The 18,304-nt window shown below is 46.7% G+C and overlaps 1 protein-coding gene across 2 annotated transcripts in view; it reads right to left on the bottom strand.

The window, feature by feature from the left end:
• The window catches only part of FSD1 (fibronectin type III and SPRY domain containing 1), a 33,665-nt gene that overhangs the window by 8,002 nt on the left and 7,359 nt on the right, over window positions 1-18,304 (bottom strand). Inside the window, exons 1-10 of one of the 2 annotated variants that reach the window (XM_081846276.1) lie at window positions 17,742-17,879; window positions 14,122-14,217; window positions 13,432-13,563; window positions 12,103-12,204; window positions 10,432-10,454; window positions 8,528-8,649; window positions 5,659-5,868; window positions 3,752-3,850; window positions 2,071-2,230; window positions 1,329-1,408 (exon numbers count right to left, since the gene is read on the bottom strand). In XM_081846276.1, coding sequence (XP_081702402.1) covers window positions 1,329-1,408; window positions 2,071-2,230; window positions 3,752-3,850; window positions 5,659-5,868; window positions 8,528-8,649; window positions 10,432-10,454; window positions 12,103-12,204; window positions 13,432-13,563; window positions 14,122-14,217; window positions 17,742-17,756 — 1,039 coding nt within the window. In that variant the 5' untranslated portion in view covers window positions 17,757-17,879. Of the gene's footprint in view, window positions 1-1,328; window positions 1,409-2,070; window positions 2,231-3,751; window positions 3,851-5,658; window positions 5,869-8,527; window positions 8,650-10,431; window positions 10,455-12,102; window positions 12,205-13,431; window positions 13,564-14,121; window positions 14,218-17,741; window positions 17,880-18,304 lie in introns of those variants that run through there. The other variant, XM_081846277.1, reaches the window with a different exon arrangement.

Consider the following 18,304-nt stretch of genomic DNA (forward strand, 5'->3'; position numbering starts at 1 on the left):
ATATAGAAGGGTCTGGTGACTTCTGTTTCAGGGTATCTGAAGAAGTGTGCATGCACACGAAAGCTCATACCTAGAACTAACTTAGTTGGTCTTTAAGGTGCTACTGGAAGGAATTTTTTTTTATTTTGTTTTGGCTACCAATGAGTTTCCAGGCCCGATTCAAAGTGCTGGTTTTGACCTATAAAGCCTTAAAGGTCTCAGGACCGCAGTACCTCAAGGAGCGCCTCTTTCATATGAACCGACCCAGACCCTAAGATCCTATTCCAAGGCCTTCCTTCCTGTGCCTCCTCTTCGAGAGGTCCAGAGGGTGGCAACATGAGAACGGGGCCTTTTCTGCAGTGGCTCCCCATCTGTGAAATTCTCTCCCCAGGGAAGTTCGTCCGGCGCCTACATTACACACCTTTAGGCACCAGGCCTTTGGTTGACCTGATTGACATCCTTTACCCTTTTTCTCCAGTAGTGATGTATGGAAGTGAAAGCTGGACCATAAAGAAGGCTGACCGCCGAAGAATGGATGCTTTTGAATTCTGGTGCTGGAGGAGACTCTTGAGAGTCCCATGGACTGCAAGAAGATCAAACCTCTCCATTCTGAAGGAAATCAGCCCTGAGGGCTCACTGGAAGGACAGATCCTGAAGCTGAGGCTCCAAGACTTTGGCCACCTCATGAGAAGAGAAGACTCCCTGGAAAAGACCCTGATGCTGGGAAAGATGGAGGGCACAAGGAGAAGGGGACGACAGAGGACGAGATGGTGGGACAGTGTTCTCGAAGCTACCAGCATGAGTTTGACCAAACTGCGGGAGGCAGTGGAAGACAGGAGTGCCTGGCGTGCTCTGGTCCAGGGGGTCACGAAGAGTCGGACACGACTAAATAACTAAACAACAACAACCCTTTAAAAATGTGGTTCTTCTTTGGGAGGGGGGTGTTATTGGGTTATTGCTTCTATTTTGACTTTATACAGTGGTGCCTCGCAAGACGAAAAGAATCCGTTCCGCGAGTCTCTTCGTCTAGCGGTTTTTTCGTCTTGCGAAGCAAGCCCATTAGCGGATTAGCGCTATTAGCGGCTTAGCGGCTTTTAGCGGCTTAGCGGATAAGCGGCTTAGCGGCTTAGAAAAAGGGGGGAAGGGGGGAAAAGACGGAAAAACTCGCAAGACATTTCGTCTAGCGGGTTTTCCGTCTTGCGAGGCATTCGTCTTGCGGGGCACCACTGTATATCGTGATCTTTTCTGTGAACCACCCTGAGACCTCCCCGGTGATAAACAAACAGCAAAAAAATAAAGCAATGAAAACACAAAAAGCAGCTGGAGTTCTGGGCAGAGAAGCTTCTTACCCAACACAGTATAGGATTCAGCCGTGAAGCGGTCCCTTCCACTGCGGCCCGTGGGCATCCTTTTGGGAGACTGAACACACCTGAAGAGAGGAAGGAGAGAGTGAGGGGGGAAGAGGTAGCAGAGAACTCTGCTCTGAGACAGACACCCAATATTTGGTGCTGACAGTGCTGGCTCCAGGATTTGTTGCAGGGGAGAGGGGCCTGGACACGGGTAAAAAAAGGTAAAGGACACCTGGATGGTTAAGTCCAGTTAAAGGCGACTATGGGGTTGCAGCGCTCATCTCGCTTTCAGGCCGAGGGAGCCGGCGTTTGTCCGCAGACAGCTTTCCGGGTCATGTGGCCAGCAGGACTACACCGCTTCTGGTGCAATAGGACACCGTGACGGAAACCAGAGCAGTACACGGAAACACCGTTTTCCTTCCCACCAGAGTGGTACCTATTTATCTACTTGCGCTGGTGTGCTTTCGAACTGCTAGGTTGGCAGGAGCTGGGACAGAACAACGGGAGCTCAGCCTGTTGTGCGGATTTGAACCGCCGATCTTCCGAACGGCAAGCCCAAGAGGCTCAGTGGTTTAGACCACAGCGCCACCTGCGTCCCTGCTTCTCATGGGCTCCTGTGAAAATAGGATGCTGGGCTTGGTGGGCTCTCTGTATGTCCGTAGGCTGTCATGGGAGCTGGAATCTAACAATATCTGGGGTGTACCATGTTTGCTACCCCTAGGATAGAGGCAAGAGGTCTTACCTGGCTGGGGAGTTAACTGGCGACGCGGTACGGCCCTTCCCGTCTTTTTCTCGAGCTTTGATGTCTTGCACCTTCCCACCCATGGCGTCCCATTCCACGCTGGGGTCTTCCACCTTGAGATTTTGGTGGCTGGTCGTGGCATCAAGGCGGTACACGAAGGCTGAGGGCAGAGAAAGGCAGGTCCTAGCAGCTCATTGGAGAGCCCTCGAATCGTAGAGTTGGGTCATCCAGTCCAACCCGTGAAATGCAGAAATCTCAACTAAAGCATCCACAATGGTCCAAGCATAATACATTTTGCCTCTGTTTCAACAGTGCTTAGATGATGACGATGATCTACTGTTCTGTTAATGTTGAAGTACTTTTCCCAGCACAGTTCAAAGTGTTGGTGCTGACCTTTAAAACCCCAAATGGCCTCGGCCCAGTAGACCTGAAGGAGCGTCTCCACCCCCGTCATTCAGCCCAGACACTGAGGTCCAGCTCCGAGGGCCTTCTGGTGGTTCCCTCCCTGCGAGGAGCGAGGTTACAGGGAACCAGGAAGAGGGCCTTCTCGGTGGTGGCGTCTGCCCTGTGGAACGCCCTCCCATCAAAGAACTAAACAACTATGACTTTTTGAAGACATCTGCAGGCAGCCCTGCTTAGGGAAGTTTTTAATGTTTGATATTTTATCGTGTTTTTAATATTCTGTTGGGAGCCGCCCAGAGTGGCTGGGGAAATCTAGCCAGATGGGTGGGTTATAAGTAATAAATAACAACATCAATAATTATTTTATAGATTATAAATGCCGTATTGGTTTGTCACTGAAATAACTTGGCCCTCTACTTAAGGAAGAAGATCCTACCAGCTCCCAAGACAGACTTACCATTAAGAAAAATCTCCTAATATTTATCCTTTGTTTGGGGGAAGGGCTAAGGTTGTTCTCAGGCCCAGGACCAGACACAAGTCCTGCTGGGCCTTCTCCATGGGGGAAGTTTGTGGCCGGAAGCAGCGGCGTAGCATGGGTAGTCAGCACCCGGGGCAAGGCAAGTAATTTGCGCCCCCTAACCCGGGGCAAGGCAAGTAATTTGCGCCCCTAACCCCTAACCTGCTGCCGCTGCCAGCTTCTTCTTGCTGCTGCCTGGGCTGGGGTATTTACGGTAAGGTAGCCACGGCGGTGGCGGCGGCAGGTCCGTGTCAGGTGATCTGAGGCGGGTTGCCGCTGGCGCTGCCGCCCAAACGACGCCGCTTGCCCGGAGGAGGAGGAGGGCAGAGAGGCGAGGAAAATGCAACATGGCCCAGCAGCTGCAGCAGCGGCGGGGCTGTGAGGAGGGGCTGCCTGGCGCGCTCTCCGTGGCCCTGACGCGTGGCGAGCGCTGAGAGCCGCTGCCTGCCGGACGCCTTCAGCCCGGACGCGTGCACAGCTCGTCGGTTCCGTGAGACATGGGGCTCTGCTACAGCCTGCGCCCAAGGCTCTTCGGCGACTCCGGAGGCGGCGAGCGTGCCCCCCCAGATGTTGCGCCCGGTGCGGCCGGCCCCCCCTGCACCCCCACGCTACGCCACTGGACGGAAGTGGTGGGTCTGCGGTGGGTTCCTACTTTGGCCGACAAACCCTGTCCATTTTGATACTGCCATTTTAACAGCGTTCCCTCTCGCAGGTCAAGTCTGGAAGTCTCTGCAAGGGCAGGCCTTCCCCGCGAACACTCACCTCTCGTTTCCAAAGTGACCGGCTCAGAAAACTCTCCCGCCACAGCTTTGTTGCAGGCTTTGACACGGAAATTCATGTACTTCATGTCAAATTTCAGCCCTGCAGAGGGAAACGGACAAAGGGTCAACTTCCTCGGCCGACAATTGTGTATAGGTGCTCCCCAAACCCTGCGTTATAAGAATTCTAAGGTCTCAAATATAAAATAAGGTAAAGGGACCCCTGACCATTAGGTCCAGTCGTGGCCGACTCTGGGGTTGCGGCGCTCATCTCGCTTTATTGGCCGAGGGAGCCGGCATACAGCTTCCGTGTCATGTGGCCAGCAGGACTAAGCCGCTTCTGGCGAAACCAGAGCAGCGCACAGAAACGCCATTTACCTTTCCACTGGAGTGGTACCTATTTATCTACTTGCACGTTGATGTGCTTTCGAACTGCTAGGTTGGCAGGAGCAGGGACCGAGCAACGGGAGCTCACTCCGTCGTGGGGATTCGAACCGCCGACCTTCTGATCGGCAAGTCCTAGACCCACAGCGCCACCCGCGTCCCCAAATATAAAATAAATGTGCATAGATGTGCAAGGCAAACACATGCACAAGTATATAAACCACATGTCTGAAATAGTACAGGAGAGCAATCCTGAAGCCATTTTGACTCTCCCAAATTGACCTCAAATGTTTCTCTGCAAGGAGGAAGGAAACAGGAAAAGCTTTCCAATTGTCTTTGGACTGTAGGAGCCTATGCCTCCCTTTGCAAATACCGTCTGGCAAGTATCTGTTAAGCTGAACACACATAATAAATATGCCTAAGAGATTCAGGAACTAAGTATTTACCATCTCAAAGGAATAGGCAGGCTACCCAGAAAATGCAATCAAGTAAGGCATTATTACCAGGTATCCTGGCAGACAGGAGAGAAACAACACTCTCAAATTTCTTCCAGAGACCACCTCCTTCTGTGACATATGTGTGATGTTGTGGGGGGTGGTCTTGGGCTACTGGGTGGGCAATTTTAAAAGTCTCTATATGGGCTTGTGCACCATTGTTCTGGGTTCCTCTTCCCTCCTGCGTGTGAGTGTTGCAACAGTTTATTTCCTTTAATAAAGATCAGGCTTACTAGCTGCTTTGCTTCTCAATATTTTCTGGTTGGCCTCTGTTATTTTTCTCCTACCTATAGTGCACCCACTTAAGGACTCTATACGGGCTCTGGAATACCCCACAAGGGAGAGGGAGCAGTTTTTTCTTATAACACTTGCAACCATCTGGCATGCAGGATGAGACCCTCCCTGCCCGCAGACTGCCTCGCCAGAGTGGTGCATGCTCTGGTTATCTCCCGCTTGGACTACTGCAATGTGCTCTACGTGGGGCTACCTTTGAAGGTGACCTGGAAACTGCAACTAATCCAGAATGTGGCAGCTAGACTGGTGACAGGGAGTGGCCGCCAGGACCACATAACACCTGTCCTGAAAGACCTCCATTGGCTCCCAGGACATTTCCGAGCACAATTCAAAGTGTTGGGGCTGACCTTGAAAGCCCTAAATGGCCTCGGTCCACTATACCTGAAGGAGTGTCTCCACCCCCATCGTTCTGCCCGGACACTGAGGTCCAGCTCTGAGGGCCTTCTGGCGGTTCCCTCACTGCAAGAAGTGAGATTACAGGGAACCAGGCAGAGGGCCTTCTTGGTGTTGGCGCCCGCCCTGTGAAGTGCCCTCCCATCCAAGGTCAAGGAAATAAACAACTACCTGACTTTTAGAAGACATCTGAAGGCAACCCTGTTTAGGGAAGTTTTTAATGTTTGATGTTTTATCGTGTTTTTAATATTCTATTGGGAGCCGTCCAGAGTGGGTGGGGAAACCCAGCCAGATGGGCGGGGTATAAATAATAAATTATTATTATATCCTGCATGGGCTGTCTCACCAGAGAGCATATACTCAGTCTGCTTAATTCCTTCGATGACCATCCACGGCTGGTCTTCTTTGACCCGGGGGGGACCTTCGAAGTTGGTCCGACGGTACTCTAGCACGTAGTGGTCAATCTTGCTGTCCTCTTCGGGCATCCTCCAAACCAGGGTCACACAGTTATCAGCCACCAAAGATTCAGCCGTGTCTATCTCCGGGGCACTGGGGACTAGGTTTGCAAGTGGACAATCAGAGAGGATAGGTGCACAGAATTATAGATCAGGATATATTGGCATAGCTGTCAAGCGTCCCTTATTTGGCGGGACAGTCCCTTATCCCAGTGCCATGTCCCGCTGCTGTCCCTTATTGATGATGTCTCTTAAATAAGCTACTGAAGGTAATGGGGCCCTTTCTATGCCCAGCTGTGCTTTGTCAACAACAAATTGTTGCTGTTTTTTGTGTTGAATACAGTGGTACCTCACAAGACGAATGCCTCGCAAGATGAAAAAAGCACAAGACGAAAGAGTTTTCCGTTTTTTGAGTCGTTCCGCAAGACGAATTTCCCTATGGGCTTGCTTCACAAGACGAAACATCTTGCGAGTTCTTGAGAGTTTGTTTCCTTTTTCTTAAAGCCGCTAAGCCACTAAGCCGTTAATAGCCGCTAAGCCATTAATAGCCGCTAAGCCGCTAATAGCCGTGCTTCGCAAGACAAAAAAACCGCAAGATGAAGAGACTCGTGGAACGGATTAATTTCGTCTTGCGATGCACCACTGTATATGCTATATGGTAATTTATGGACCTAATAGGTATCTAAAGCCATTTGCACGCAACAAAATACGTATTTTATAAAAGTATTTGTTGATCCCTTATTTTCAAGGCTGCTGGTCCCTTATTTTCAAATCTGTAAGTTGACAGCTATGTATATTGGCCATTTGCAGATTAGCTGCACTGCAGAAGGCATGCTGGGGAGACCACACATTGCAAGGAACGCAAAAATAACTTTTGCTAGGTTTTAATAACAAAAGCAAAAACTCCTTTTACAATATATCAGTAAGCATGACCCAACCACAAACCCATCCACCAGAGTACTGAGAGAGCTAGGTGCTGCTCTTTATATACTATACCCAATAGCTTAATTGCCACAACTTAACAGCACCTGCTATACTGCTTCACAGCTGTAAAACTAGGTCGCGTTATTTGCTCTGGCCTTTAAAGAAACGCACATCTTGTGGAACAATAGTGAACCTTCAAATTTAAAGAGACCATTCAACAGTTATCAGCCACCAAAGATTCGGCCGTGTCTATCTCCGGGGCACTGGGCACTAGGTTTACAAGTGGACAATCAGAGAGGATGGGTGCACAGAATTATTGATCAGGATACACTGTCGGATTTACGTATGAGCTAAACAAGCTATAGCTTAGGCCCCCATCTTCGGAGACCCCCAAAAATTTAAAGAAAAAAACAAAACTGGATGTACATTTCCAAAATATAAGATAAAAGACAAATAAAATAAAACCTACAGCAACAGTGTTTTGTGTTGTATAGGCTCCTAGGATGTAAGTCATGGGCCCCGCCTGCTAGCCTGCTCCCCAAAATATTACTGGTTTGCTCATTTCTATATATAGGGTGTCTACATTCTGCATGGACTGGTTGCATGGCCACATGTGCAAATGGCTTGAGATACCTATTAGGTCCATAAATGACCATATAGCATATATTCAACACAAAAAACAGCGACAATTCGTTGTTGACAAAGGACAGCTGGACATAGAAAGGGCCCCATTACCTTCAGTAGCGGAGGGCTGCATCAAACCTAAATCCGGCCCTGATCAGGAACCTTACTCAGACTCACCGAAATTAATGCATGTAGCTCATTTAATTCATTTATTTTATTTCGCAAGATGCTGAGTGTAGGACGAGCTCCAGACAAGCAGAACTCAGCAACTGAGGGAGGAGGGCAGTAGGCTAGGCTCCACCGCCTTAAAATAATAATTGCAAAAATCTTAAGGAATCTGCTTCTTTTGCCCTCTCTCCCTCCAGTTCTTTCGCCCTTTGTATCTACGACAGGGACTGTGCTGTTGTCTTAGAACTTTGCACAGCACCTGGAAAAAGTTTGGGTGAAATGACAAGGCGACAACCCTGTGAGGTAGGTTAGGCTGATAGACGGTCAGCCAGCAAGTGGGAATTCGAACCCAGCACCCCCGCAGTGCTTGCCTGACATGCTAACCATCCAGGAACCCCTTTTATGAAGAGGCACGTAGTAAGATCATGGTGAGGCTCGCCGACCTCCCGCAAAAGCAAAAATTTGACCTTTTGCTGTTAGGCAAAGATCAGAAGAAGATCTGGATGGTTGCCAGATTCTGTGTACAAATCTGTAGGTGCAGATCATCGCCCAACTCAAAACAGTCCGGCATGAAAATCCCAAAACTCGGTTCCATGGGTGACTCTGAGTCAACTCCCTGGGACAGTTTATTGTTGTACATTGTTTCTAAATTTATTGTTGTACGTTGTTTTACAATTGTTTTAATTGTCTGTTTTAACCATATTTGCACATCGGTTTCTAATGTTGTGAGTGTCCTCTATTTCAGAGACTTCTACTCTGCAGCTTCTTATAGTTTTAACTGCGAGTCTTTTAGTTCTTATGCTCCTACAGTTGTTTTAACTGCTTGTTTTTATTTCTTATCTGTTTTAATTATCAGTTTTTACCCATCCATTATCCGTGTTTAATCTTGTATTTTATTCAGATGTTTTATCCTATGCTTGTTTCTTTGCCCTTATTTGCTCTAACAATTATCGGTTAAAAAAACCAAAACCTGCTATTTTATTTATATCTTTGTTTGTTTGTTTATCCTGGTCTGTGACAGTAATAAAGTTCAACCCCGAATACCTGGCAGAAATTTCAGAGATTGCAATATCCGACGCTCCTGGCCAAAATCGACCATCAGGTGACTCATGTTGTCGCTGACTTTCGCCTTGAGGGAGAGGCGAAACGCAGGCGCCATGGTCACGCTGCAGAGGATTGGGTCCGAAGGGAGGGGGGTGGAGAGGAATTTGTTAGAGAGCGCCCCCCGAAATAAACGACAACCCTCATCCCAGCTATAGTGGTACCTCGGGTTACATACGCTTCAGGCTACAGACTCCGCTAACCCAGAAATAGTGCTTCAGTTTAAGAACTTTGCTTCAGGATGAGAACAGAAATCGTGGTGGCAGCAGGAGGCCCCATTAGCTAAAGTGGTGCTTTAAGGTTAAGAACAATTTCAGGTTAAATACGGACCTCCGGAACGAATTAAGTACTTAACCTGAGGTACCACTGTACATCTACACAAATGGAGGGGGAGTCGAAGCGAAGAGGCCTTGGAGCAAAGATTGTGAAACATTCAAGAACCCAGTGTCTAGACTTTGAGAGGGGTCAGCCCGGAAACCACTGAGAATACCAAGGTTTTTCATAATAATAATAATATATTTTTATTTATACCCCACCCTTCCCGGTTCAAAAACTGGGCTCAGGGCAGCTAACAACAAATTTAAAGCACTTATTTAAAACACCAGATGTCAAAGAGAAAAACAACTACTATATTTTTAGAAGACATCTGAAGGCAGCCCTGTTTAATAATAATAATAATAATAATTTATTATTTATACCCCGCCCATCTGGCTGAGTTTCCCCAGCCACTCTGGGCGGCTCCCAATCAGTATTAAAAACAATACAGCATTACATATTAAAAACATCCCTGAACAGGGCTGCCTTAAGATGTCTTCTGAACGTCAGGTAATTCTTTATCTCTTTGACATCTGATGGGAAGTTTTAATGTTTACTAGGTTATTGTATTTTAATATTCCGTTGGAAGCCGCCTAGAGTGGCTGGAGAAATCCAGCCAGATGGGCGGGGTATAAATAATAAAGTATTATTATTATTATTATTATTATTATTATTATTATTATTACAGTGGTGCCCCACAAGACGAATGCCTCACAAGATGGAAAACCTGCTAGACGAAAGGGTTTTCCGTTTTGGAGGCGCTTCGCAAAACGAATTTCCTATGGGCTTGCTTCGCAAGACGAAAATGTCTTGTGAGTTCCTGCGGGGGTTTTTTCCCTCCCCCCTTTTTCTAAGCCGCTAAGCCGCTTATCTGCTTATCCGCTAAGCCGCTAAAAGCCGCTAAAAGCCGCTAATAGTGCTAATCCGCTAAGCCGTCAATGGGCTTGCTTCGCAAGACGAAAAAACCGCTAGACGAAGAGACTCACGGAACGGATTAATTTCGTCTTGCGAGGCACCACTGTATTATTATTATTAGATGCAACAAAAACAGCATAAAATACAGTATAAAACGTGAATAACAATAAATCAATATAGGGGGTGGGTGGGAAGAGAATGCCACAGAACATGCGCAAAGCGTCTTTCCCTGACTACAAGCAAAGGTGAGTTTCAGTCTTTTTGTACAGGATGGGGCGGGTTGCTTCTGAGCACGTACAAAGTGGACTTTCCCTGCAGGGGGAGGGAAGGCCAAGAATAATATGAGGATTAGACACTCGAGCATCCCTCACCAAGCTGTGTATGAACTGCTAAAGTCTCTCGCCTGCCATAACTGAAATTCAGGAAGAAGTCGGGGGTGCGTCGAAAATAAATTGGTCCGCAGCAAGTTGGGCCTTGGATAAGGGCAGGAGGGGTGTGGGATGGGGGCCTGGGCATAGGGACCATGGCGGTATATTTTATGCCCTTTGGTCTAAACGTGGTCTTTGGCAGAGGAGAAAACTTGTGGAGCAAGAGTTTTTTTCCGGAATGCAACGTACCTGTCTTTGATCTGTTTAGCAGCCTTCAAAGAAGCGCGAGAAAGAGGGTGAAAGAGTAAAAGAGAGAGAGAGAAAGGGAGGGAGGGGGTCACCAGTTATAATTCAAGACAAGGAAAACAGCACCAACATTATGTCTGTACTGGAATGGACATTGTCTGTACAGGAATGCAGAACCTGCAACTTTCCAGGTGTTGCCCCAGCAACCGATGGTCAGGGATGATGGGTTTTGCAGTCAAGTAAGTTCTGGGCATATGAGACGCGGGTGGCGCTGTGGGTTAAACCACAGAGCCTAGGACTTGCCGATCAGAAGGTCGGCGGTTCGAATCCCCGCGATGGGGTGAGCTCCCGTTGCTCGGTCCCTGCTCCTGCCAACCTAGCACATCAAAGTGCAAGTAGATAAATAGGTACCGCTCCGGCGGGAAGGTAAACGGTGTTTCCGTGCTCTGCTCTGGTTCGCCAGAAGCGGCTTAGTCCTGCTGGCCACATGACCCGGAAGCTGTACACCAGTTCCCTCGGCAATAAAGCGAGATGAGCGCCGCAACCCCAGAGTCGGCCACGACTGGACCTAATGTTCAGGGGCCCCTTTACCTTAAGTTCTGGGCCCTCCCCAAGGTTCCCCATCTCTGTACTAGACTAAGGAATACCCACGCAAAGTTTAAAAGCACATTGCTCCCAGCAAAGAGTCCCTGAAACTGCTGGCCATCTGTCCCCTCCCAACTCCCCCATTTGGCCTCAGAACTCATGATCCCGCGATTGAATGTAAAAGCCTATCAACCATCCGTTCCTAAAATGCATGGTCTGAGACCTGCAGTTATTGAGCGATGTTATGTACTGAGTTGAATAGGATCCAAAATGCAGCAGTCTGATTGGTCCTAGAACAATAGGATCCAGAATGCAGCAGTCTGATTGGTCCTAGAACAATAGGATCCAAAATGCAGCAGTCTGATTGGTCCTAGAACAATAGGATCCAGAATGCAGCAGTCTGATTGGTCCTAGAACAATAGGATCCAGAATGCAGCCGTCTGATTGGTCCTAGAACAATGGGATCCAAAATGCAGCACTCTGATTGGTCCTAGAACAATAGGATTCAGAATGCAACAGTCTGATTGGTCCTAGAGCAATGCAGCAGTATGATTGGTCTGCAGGAGCCACCCAATCCAGCTCCAGGTGGAAGTGAATCCGCAACCTGATTGGCCTACAGGAGAATCCCGGAATTAGCCAATCACCTGCAGCCCATTGTGTAAATAATGTCTATAAAGCAGATATTGTGGGGGAACTTCCATTCCTCCTCACCACTATGAGCTGAATAAAGAGCATGAAATCCTCTCTCGACTCCGAGTATATTTCAGGCGGGATACACATTTAATCAATAATAATAATCTGATAATGATGCGCTCATGCGCTCGCTCTTTGTTGGTGGCTTACAGGACCCCCACCTAAATTCCCACAGAAGCGCTGGCAGGTTTGGGCTCTGCGACAATAGGAATCCCGAAATATTTCCAAAGTCACACAGGCTTTGCAGAGCCTTGCATCTGCTTGCCATCATTTAATCCTGTTTCTCCAAAATATGTGGGCCGGGAGATAACCCTCCAAGCTCTCTACACCTGACCCCCCCCCGAACCACTGAGCCCATTGCCCAGGGAGGCAAGTCGAGCGAGCAGCTCTTTGTACCTGGTTGAAGTCATGGTTCTCAGCCCCCTGGAGTGTTTGGTTTGCTGTTTCCAGCAGTTCCTCGGAGCTCTCTAAGGCTTTTGTGCAAGCAGCCAGCTGGTTCTGGAGCAAGGAGTGGTTTGTGGAACAGAAGAAGGAGAGAGAGAGGGAGGGAGGGAGGGAGGGAGGGAGGGAGAGAGAGAGAGAGAGAGAGAGAGATGTTATAGCAAGCATGTCTGAGGCAAGGTTCTGCCTGGTTCCCTGTAACTTGGCTTCTCGCAGGGAGGGAACCGCCAGATAGCCCTCGGCGCTGGACCTCAGTGTCCGGGCAGAACAATGGAGGTGGAGATGCTCCTTCAGGTACAGTGGCGTAGCGTGGGGGGTGCAGGGGGGGCCGGCCGCACCGGGCGCAACATCTGGGGTTAGGGCAAATCCACGGGTTAGGGGGCGCAAATCCACGGGTTAGGGGGCGCAAATTACTTGCCTTGCCCCGGGTGCTGACAACCCACGCTACGCCACTGTTCAGGTATACTGGACTGAGGCCGTTTAGGGCTTTAAAGGTCAGCACCAACGCTTTGAATTGTGCTCGGAAACGTACTGGGAGCCAGTGTAGGTCTTTCAAGACCGGTGTTATGTGGTCTCAGCGGCCGTTTCCAGTCACCAGTCTAGCTGCTGCATTCTGGATTAGCTGCAGTTTCCGGGTCACCTTCAAAGGCAGCCCCAAGTAGAGCGCATTGCAGTAGTCCAAGCGGGAGATAACCAGAGCATGCACCACTCTGGTGAGACAGTCTGCGGGCAGGGAGAGTCTCATCCTGCATACTAGATAGAGCTGGTAGACAGCTGCCCTGGACACAGATTTGACCTGTGCCTCCATGGACAGCTGTGAGTCCAAAATGACTCCCAGGCTGCGCATCTGGTCCTTCAGGGGCACAGTTACCCCATTCAGGACCAGGGAATCCTCCACACCTGCCCGCCTCCTGTCCCCCAAAAACAGTCCTTCTGTCTTGTCAGGATTCAACCTCAATCTGTTAGCCACCATCCATCCTCCAACCGCCTTCAGACACTCACACAGGACCTTCACTGGTTCTGATTTAAAAGAGAGGTAGAGCTTTTGGGGGGTGGAGGGAGGAATCCACAAATCTGATAGCTTGGACTCTGAAATGAGGAATATAGAATTGTAGAGTTGGAAGGGACACTAAGAGTCATCTAGTCTGACCCCCGTGCAATGCACGGATTATGCACCACTCTGGCCAGACATGCAAGGAGCATGGACCACTCTGGTCAAACATACAGGTGTAATACATGGACCACTCAGGCCAAACATACAGGTGTAATACAGGTGCCCCTTACCTGCAACTCGTAAGTCCTGCTGGCTCGATCCTGTTTGATCTTCATCAGCATCCCATCTTTTAGCTCGTCCAACAGGGTGAACAGCGACTGGAACTCTGCCTCAAGGTCTTGCTGGACTCGGTCCGAATTGGCCTGGCAGGATGAAATCAGGCACGTATGAGCTTGATACAAAAATGCATCATATAATTGTTGTAGATCACTGGCTTGTAAATTTGCTAGCTTTAACGAGATGACTGCAGAGGTGAAGATTTGCCAGATTTTTTTGATGGGGAAAATGTTTATAATAAAAGCAGCAAAGGATTTGAGTCAAGAAAGATCTCAGAAGCAGAGTTATTAACTCAAATAACAGGAAGCATTTTTTTATTGAACTATCACTCAGTAGATAAATAGGTACCACTCCGGCTGGAAGGTAAACGGCGTTTCCGTGCGCTGCTCTGGTTCGCCAGAAGCGGCTTAGTCCTGCTGGCCACATGACCCGGAAGCTGTACACCGGCTCCCTCGGCCAATAAAGCGAGATGAGCGCCGCAACCCCAGAGTCGGCCACAACTGGACCTAATGGCCAGGGGCCCCTTTACCCTTTACCTAGTAGGCTGATTATACAGTCATGCAACTTCCTCTGACGAGGGTCTGCGCCAGGACCTCTCACTGCAGAAATCACTCTGCTGACCCCTGAACTCTCAGCCCAGTTACCTCCACGTTCTGCAGCATCTGTTTGAGGACGTAGATGAAATTTTGGATTTCCTCGTTTTTCACAGCCAGGGTGGTGATGATCTTTCTAAGGGCGTCCTGTCCCAGAAGGAAAAAAAAATCTCGAATCAACGGCTCCTTTTATTTGCGTGTGTTCGTGCATTCCTTCCATGCCCTCTGATGACACTTTAACCACACAGGTGTCCTTGCTATTGAGTATTCACGATAATAATAGAATTGTGGAGTCAGAAGGGACACCCGAGGGTCATCTAGTCTAACCCCCTTGCGATGCAGGACTCTTCCGCCCGTTGTGGGGCTCGAACCCACAGCCCTGAGATTAAGAGTCTCAGGCTCTGCCCACTCAGCTACCTGGGGAGGTCAGATACGCTCCCACTTTCTCAATGAAACTTTTTAAAATTTGCTTTTCAAATTATCATGAAACTGCAGTGACAATAAAAAGAAATCAATAATATAGCCAGTGAAAGGCAGGGCACACAAATCCTAAACACCTATCTGTTTATCTATCTATCTATCTATCTATCTATCTATCTATCTATCTATCATCTATCTGTCTGTTATCTATATCTAGCATCTATCTATCATCTATTATCTATCTATATCTATCTGTATATTATCTATCTATATCTATAGCTGTCTGTCTGTCTGTCTATTTATCTATCTATCTATCTATCATCTATCATCTGCCTATTATCTATCTATATCTATATCTATATCTATATCTATATCTATATCTATATCTATATCTATATCTATATCTATATCTATATCTATATATCTATATCTATATCTATATCTATATCTATATCTATATCTATATCTATATCTATATCTATATCTATATCTATATCTATATCTATATCTATATCTATATCTATATCTGTCTGTCTATCTACCTACCTATCATCTGTCTGTCTGTCTATCTATCTATCTATCTATCTATCTATCTATCTATCTATCATCTATCATCTATCATCTATCATCTATCTATATCTATCTATCTATCATCTATCTCTATCTATCTATCTATCTGTCTGTCTGTCTGTCTGTCTGTCATATCTATCTATCTATCTATCTATCTATCTATCTATCTATCTATCTATCTATCATCTATCTATCTATCATCTATCTATCTATCTATATCTATATCTATATCTATATCTATATCTATATCTATATCTATATCTATATCTATATCTATATCTATATCTATATCTATCTATCTATCTATCTATCTATCTATCTATCTATCTATCTATCATCTCTAACTCTATGTCATAAAATTTACACACCACTTGATTGTGAAACAAGAACAATAACCTCAAAGCGGTTTACAAAACAGGTAAGTCAATAAAACCAAGAAAAAACTACAGCCCAATTTTAGAACATACAAAAGCTAAAATGCTGGAAAAGATTGCAGTTAGCTCAGCTTTCTAAAAATCTGGGTAGGCATGCCCAAACGAGGATGCTTTTGGCAGGCGCTGGGAAAGGTAACATGAAGATGCCTTGCTTGAGCTCAAGAGGCAGGGAGTTCCACAGTAAATGACCCAGTTCTTACAAATGTGGAGCGGCTATTGCGTGGCACCTGCTGATCAAAGTGGTCGAGTGGGCACATGAGTTTTGAATTTTGCAAAAAGGAACATAGGTCAAAATTGGAAGTCTCCTGATAAAGCATTTTTAAAACATTTCTCTTTGCAATTTCGTTTATTGCATATCTTTAAGACAACCGTACTTTTAAAAATACATTCCTTCATTGCCCGGGGTTGGACTAGATGACACTCGGGGTCCCTTCCAACCCTACAATTCTATGATTCTAAGTTTCCCCTTAGCCAAACCACTGGTCCATCTTAACTCACAGTAGCTCTCCAACGTTTCAGCCATGGAACATCTCCCATCCTTCCAGATTTGAATCTGGATTTCTGCTTGCCAAGCAAATGTTCCGCCACTCAGCTATGGCACAGCTACAAAATTAAGGAAGATTCTAGTCCTCATGAGAAACCTGAACACAAAGAAGCTGTCTTTTATGAGTCAGACACCTGATTCCTTTAGCACAATAGCCACACCGCTTTGGCAGTGCTCTCTTCTACATTTTTTTTATTTTTATTTTTATTTTTCCTTTCCAAATGCTTTTTATTGAGATTTAAGAATACCAACCAGCACCAACCAACAAAAACATCAAATCTTATTACATATTACATATATCCTACTTTATGCTCCATAGAGCCGTTGACTTCCGTCTTTCCCTTCTGCAAGTTTTCTTATTCCAGTCTATAATTCACAGTTTCACTGGTTAAAAATTACACCATGACATAAGATTTAATTCAATCCTGGCAACGTTTTCATATTTCTACAGTTCTCACTTATATAAGCCATAAATTTACTCCATTCGTCTTCTCCTGATTGCGAATTCTGTGTGTCAATTTTGCCATTTCAGTGTATTCAACCAGCTTTATCTGCCATTCCCTTACAGCCGGAATCTCCTGCAACTTCCACTTTTGGGCTATCAAAACTCTAGCTGCTGTTGTTGCATACAGATATAATCTTTGGTCTGTCTTCTTAATATCTTCTCCCACCAAACCTAGCAAAAATTCTTCTGGCTTTTTTGGAAAAGTATATTTAAACATCTTTTTTAACTCATTATAGATCAGTTCCCAAAACTCTTTTATTTTGTTACATGACCACCACATGTGGTAAAAATCGACGTCCTTTTCCTTGCATTTCCAACAAGTTTTGCTACTTGTCCTATACATTTTTGCCAGTTTGGTGGGAGTGAGATACCAACGATAGACCATTTTCATAACATTCTCTTTTAAAGCAGAGCATGCAGTGAATTTTAGACTCTCATTCCAAAGTTTAGCCCATGCATCATAGTCTATGTTATGTCCCAAGTCAATACCATTTTGTCATGGCTTCTTTTATGAATTCGTCTTTTGTGTTCCATTCTAATAAAAGATTGTACATTTTCGAGAGTGGTTTGAGCTTACTTTCTATAATATCTGTTCGGAATTTTGATTTCTTATCTTCAAATCCTAGTTTTTATCATCTTTAAGAACATCATTGACTTGATGGTATTGCAGCCATCCTGTCAATTTTTCTGCAATGCAATTGTAGGGCTTCAATTTCCAACCTTCTACATTTTTAAAAAAAAAATCCTTGCACACAGAAAAGCAGGATAGCAGGAGAAGGCCTAGCTTTCTACCTGTAGGGATTTTATTTTGCTTGACTTTGGAGGCACACCCCACCGTACTAGCACCTGTGCTCGCAGCCCGAGAGTCAACGCAGACAGGCAGCCGCAGCCCTGAGGTTGCCTCCCTGTCGCACCTTTTCTCCCAACACACAAAGCGCTCCTTAACCCCTCTCTCCGCCTTTTCCATCTCAGTCTGCAAAGGCAACTCCCAAACTCCGCACCCTTGCAACCTCCCCTAGGATGCAAAGTCGATGGGGAACGAGGATGACAAAGCAGAGATGAAGGGAGGTAAGAGAAAGCCCTTTGGTCCAAGGGGAGCATCTCTCCATCTCTCCATCGTCCTCAGCTTCCTGGTTGCTGCATCCTGTATCCTCCCTCTTTTTTTCCCTCTGCATCCCTCGCATCAGCATCTTTTTACCTTTTGGTCCCCCATCTTCAGCTGCTTCCTCTGTCATGGACCAGGAAGGATGCTGAGAGGCAGGGGGAGGAATTGGTCCTTTCCCCCTCCCTCTTGTGGAATTAACAAAGCTGATTGGGGGGTTGTGGCCGGGTGGAGGGGAGGGTGGGGGGAGGGAAATGCTTCTGAACTTACTGCCCTTCCTCTCTGCGCAGATGGAAGAGCATGCTGGGAAATGTAGTCCAGTGAGTGAGAGAGAGAGAGAATAGAGGATGGGTGGAAATGAAAGCAGGCTTGTAGACAAAGGATTCGCCTGCATGACAAGGTTCCTGGTCTACGTAGCAGACTGCAATTCATCCAAAGCTGAAGAAAAGGTTTTCAGCACAGGGGATGAAATGCGGGAGGAAGAATGGACAAAATTTAATGATCATTTGGTTAAAGCTGTTAAGTTAAACTAACTGGAAATAGCTTGCAGGTATTAGATTGGCTTAGGATTTTATATAAGTTAAGTGATGAATTAATACAGTGGTACCTCGGGTTACATACGCTTCAGGTTACAGACACTTCAGGTTACAGACTTTGCT

The sequence above is a fragment of the Podarcis erhardii genome (assembly GCF_964252035.2).
Source record: "Podarcis erhardii genome assembly, chromosome: 18".
Taxonomy (NCBI): Eukaryota; Metazoa; Chordata; class Lepidosauria; order Squamata; family Lacertidae; genus Podarcis; species Podarcis erhardii.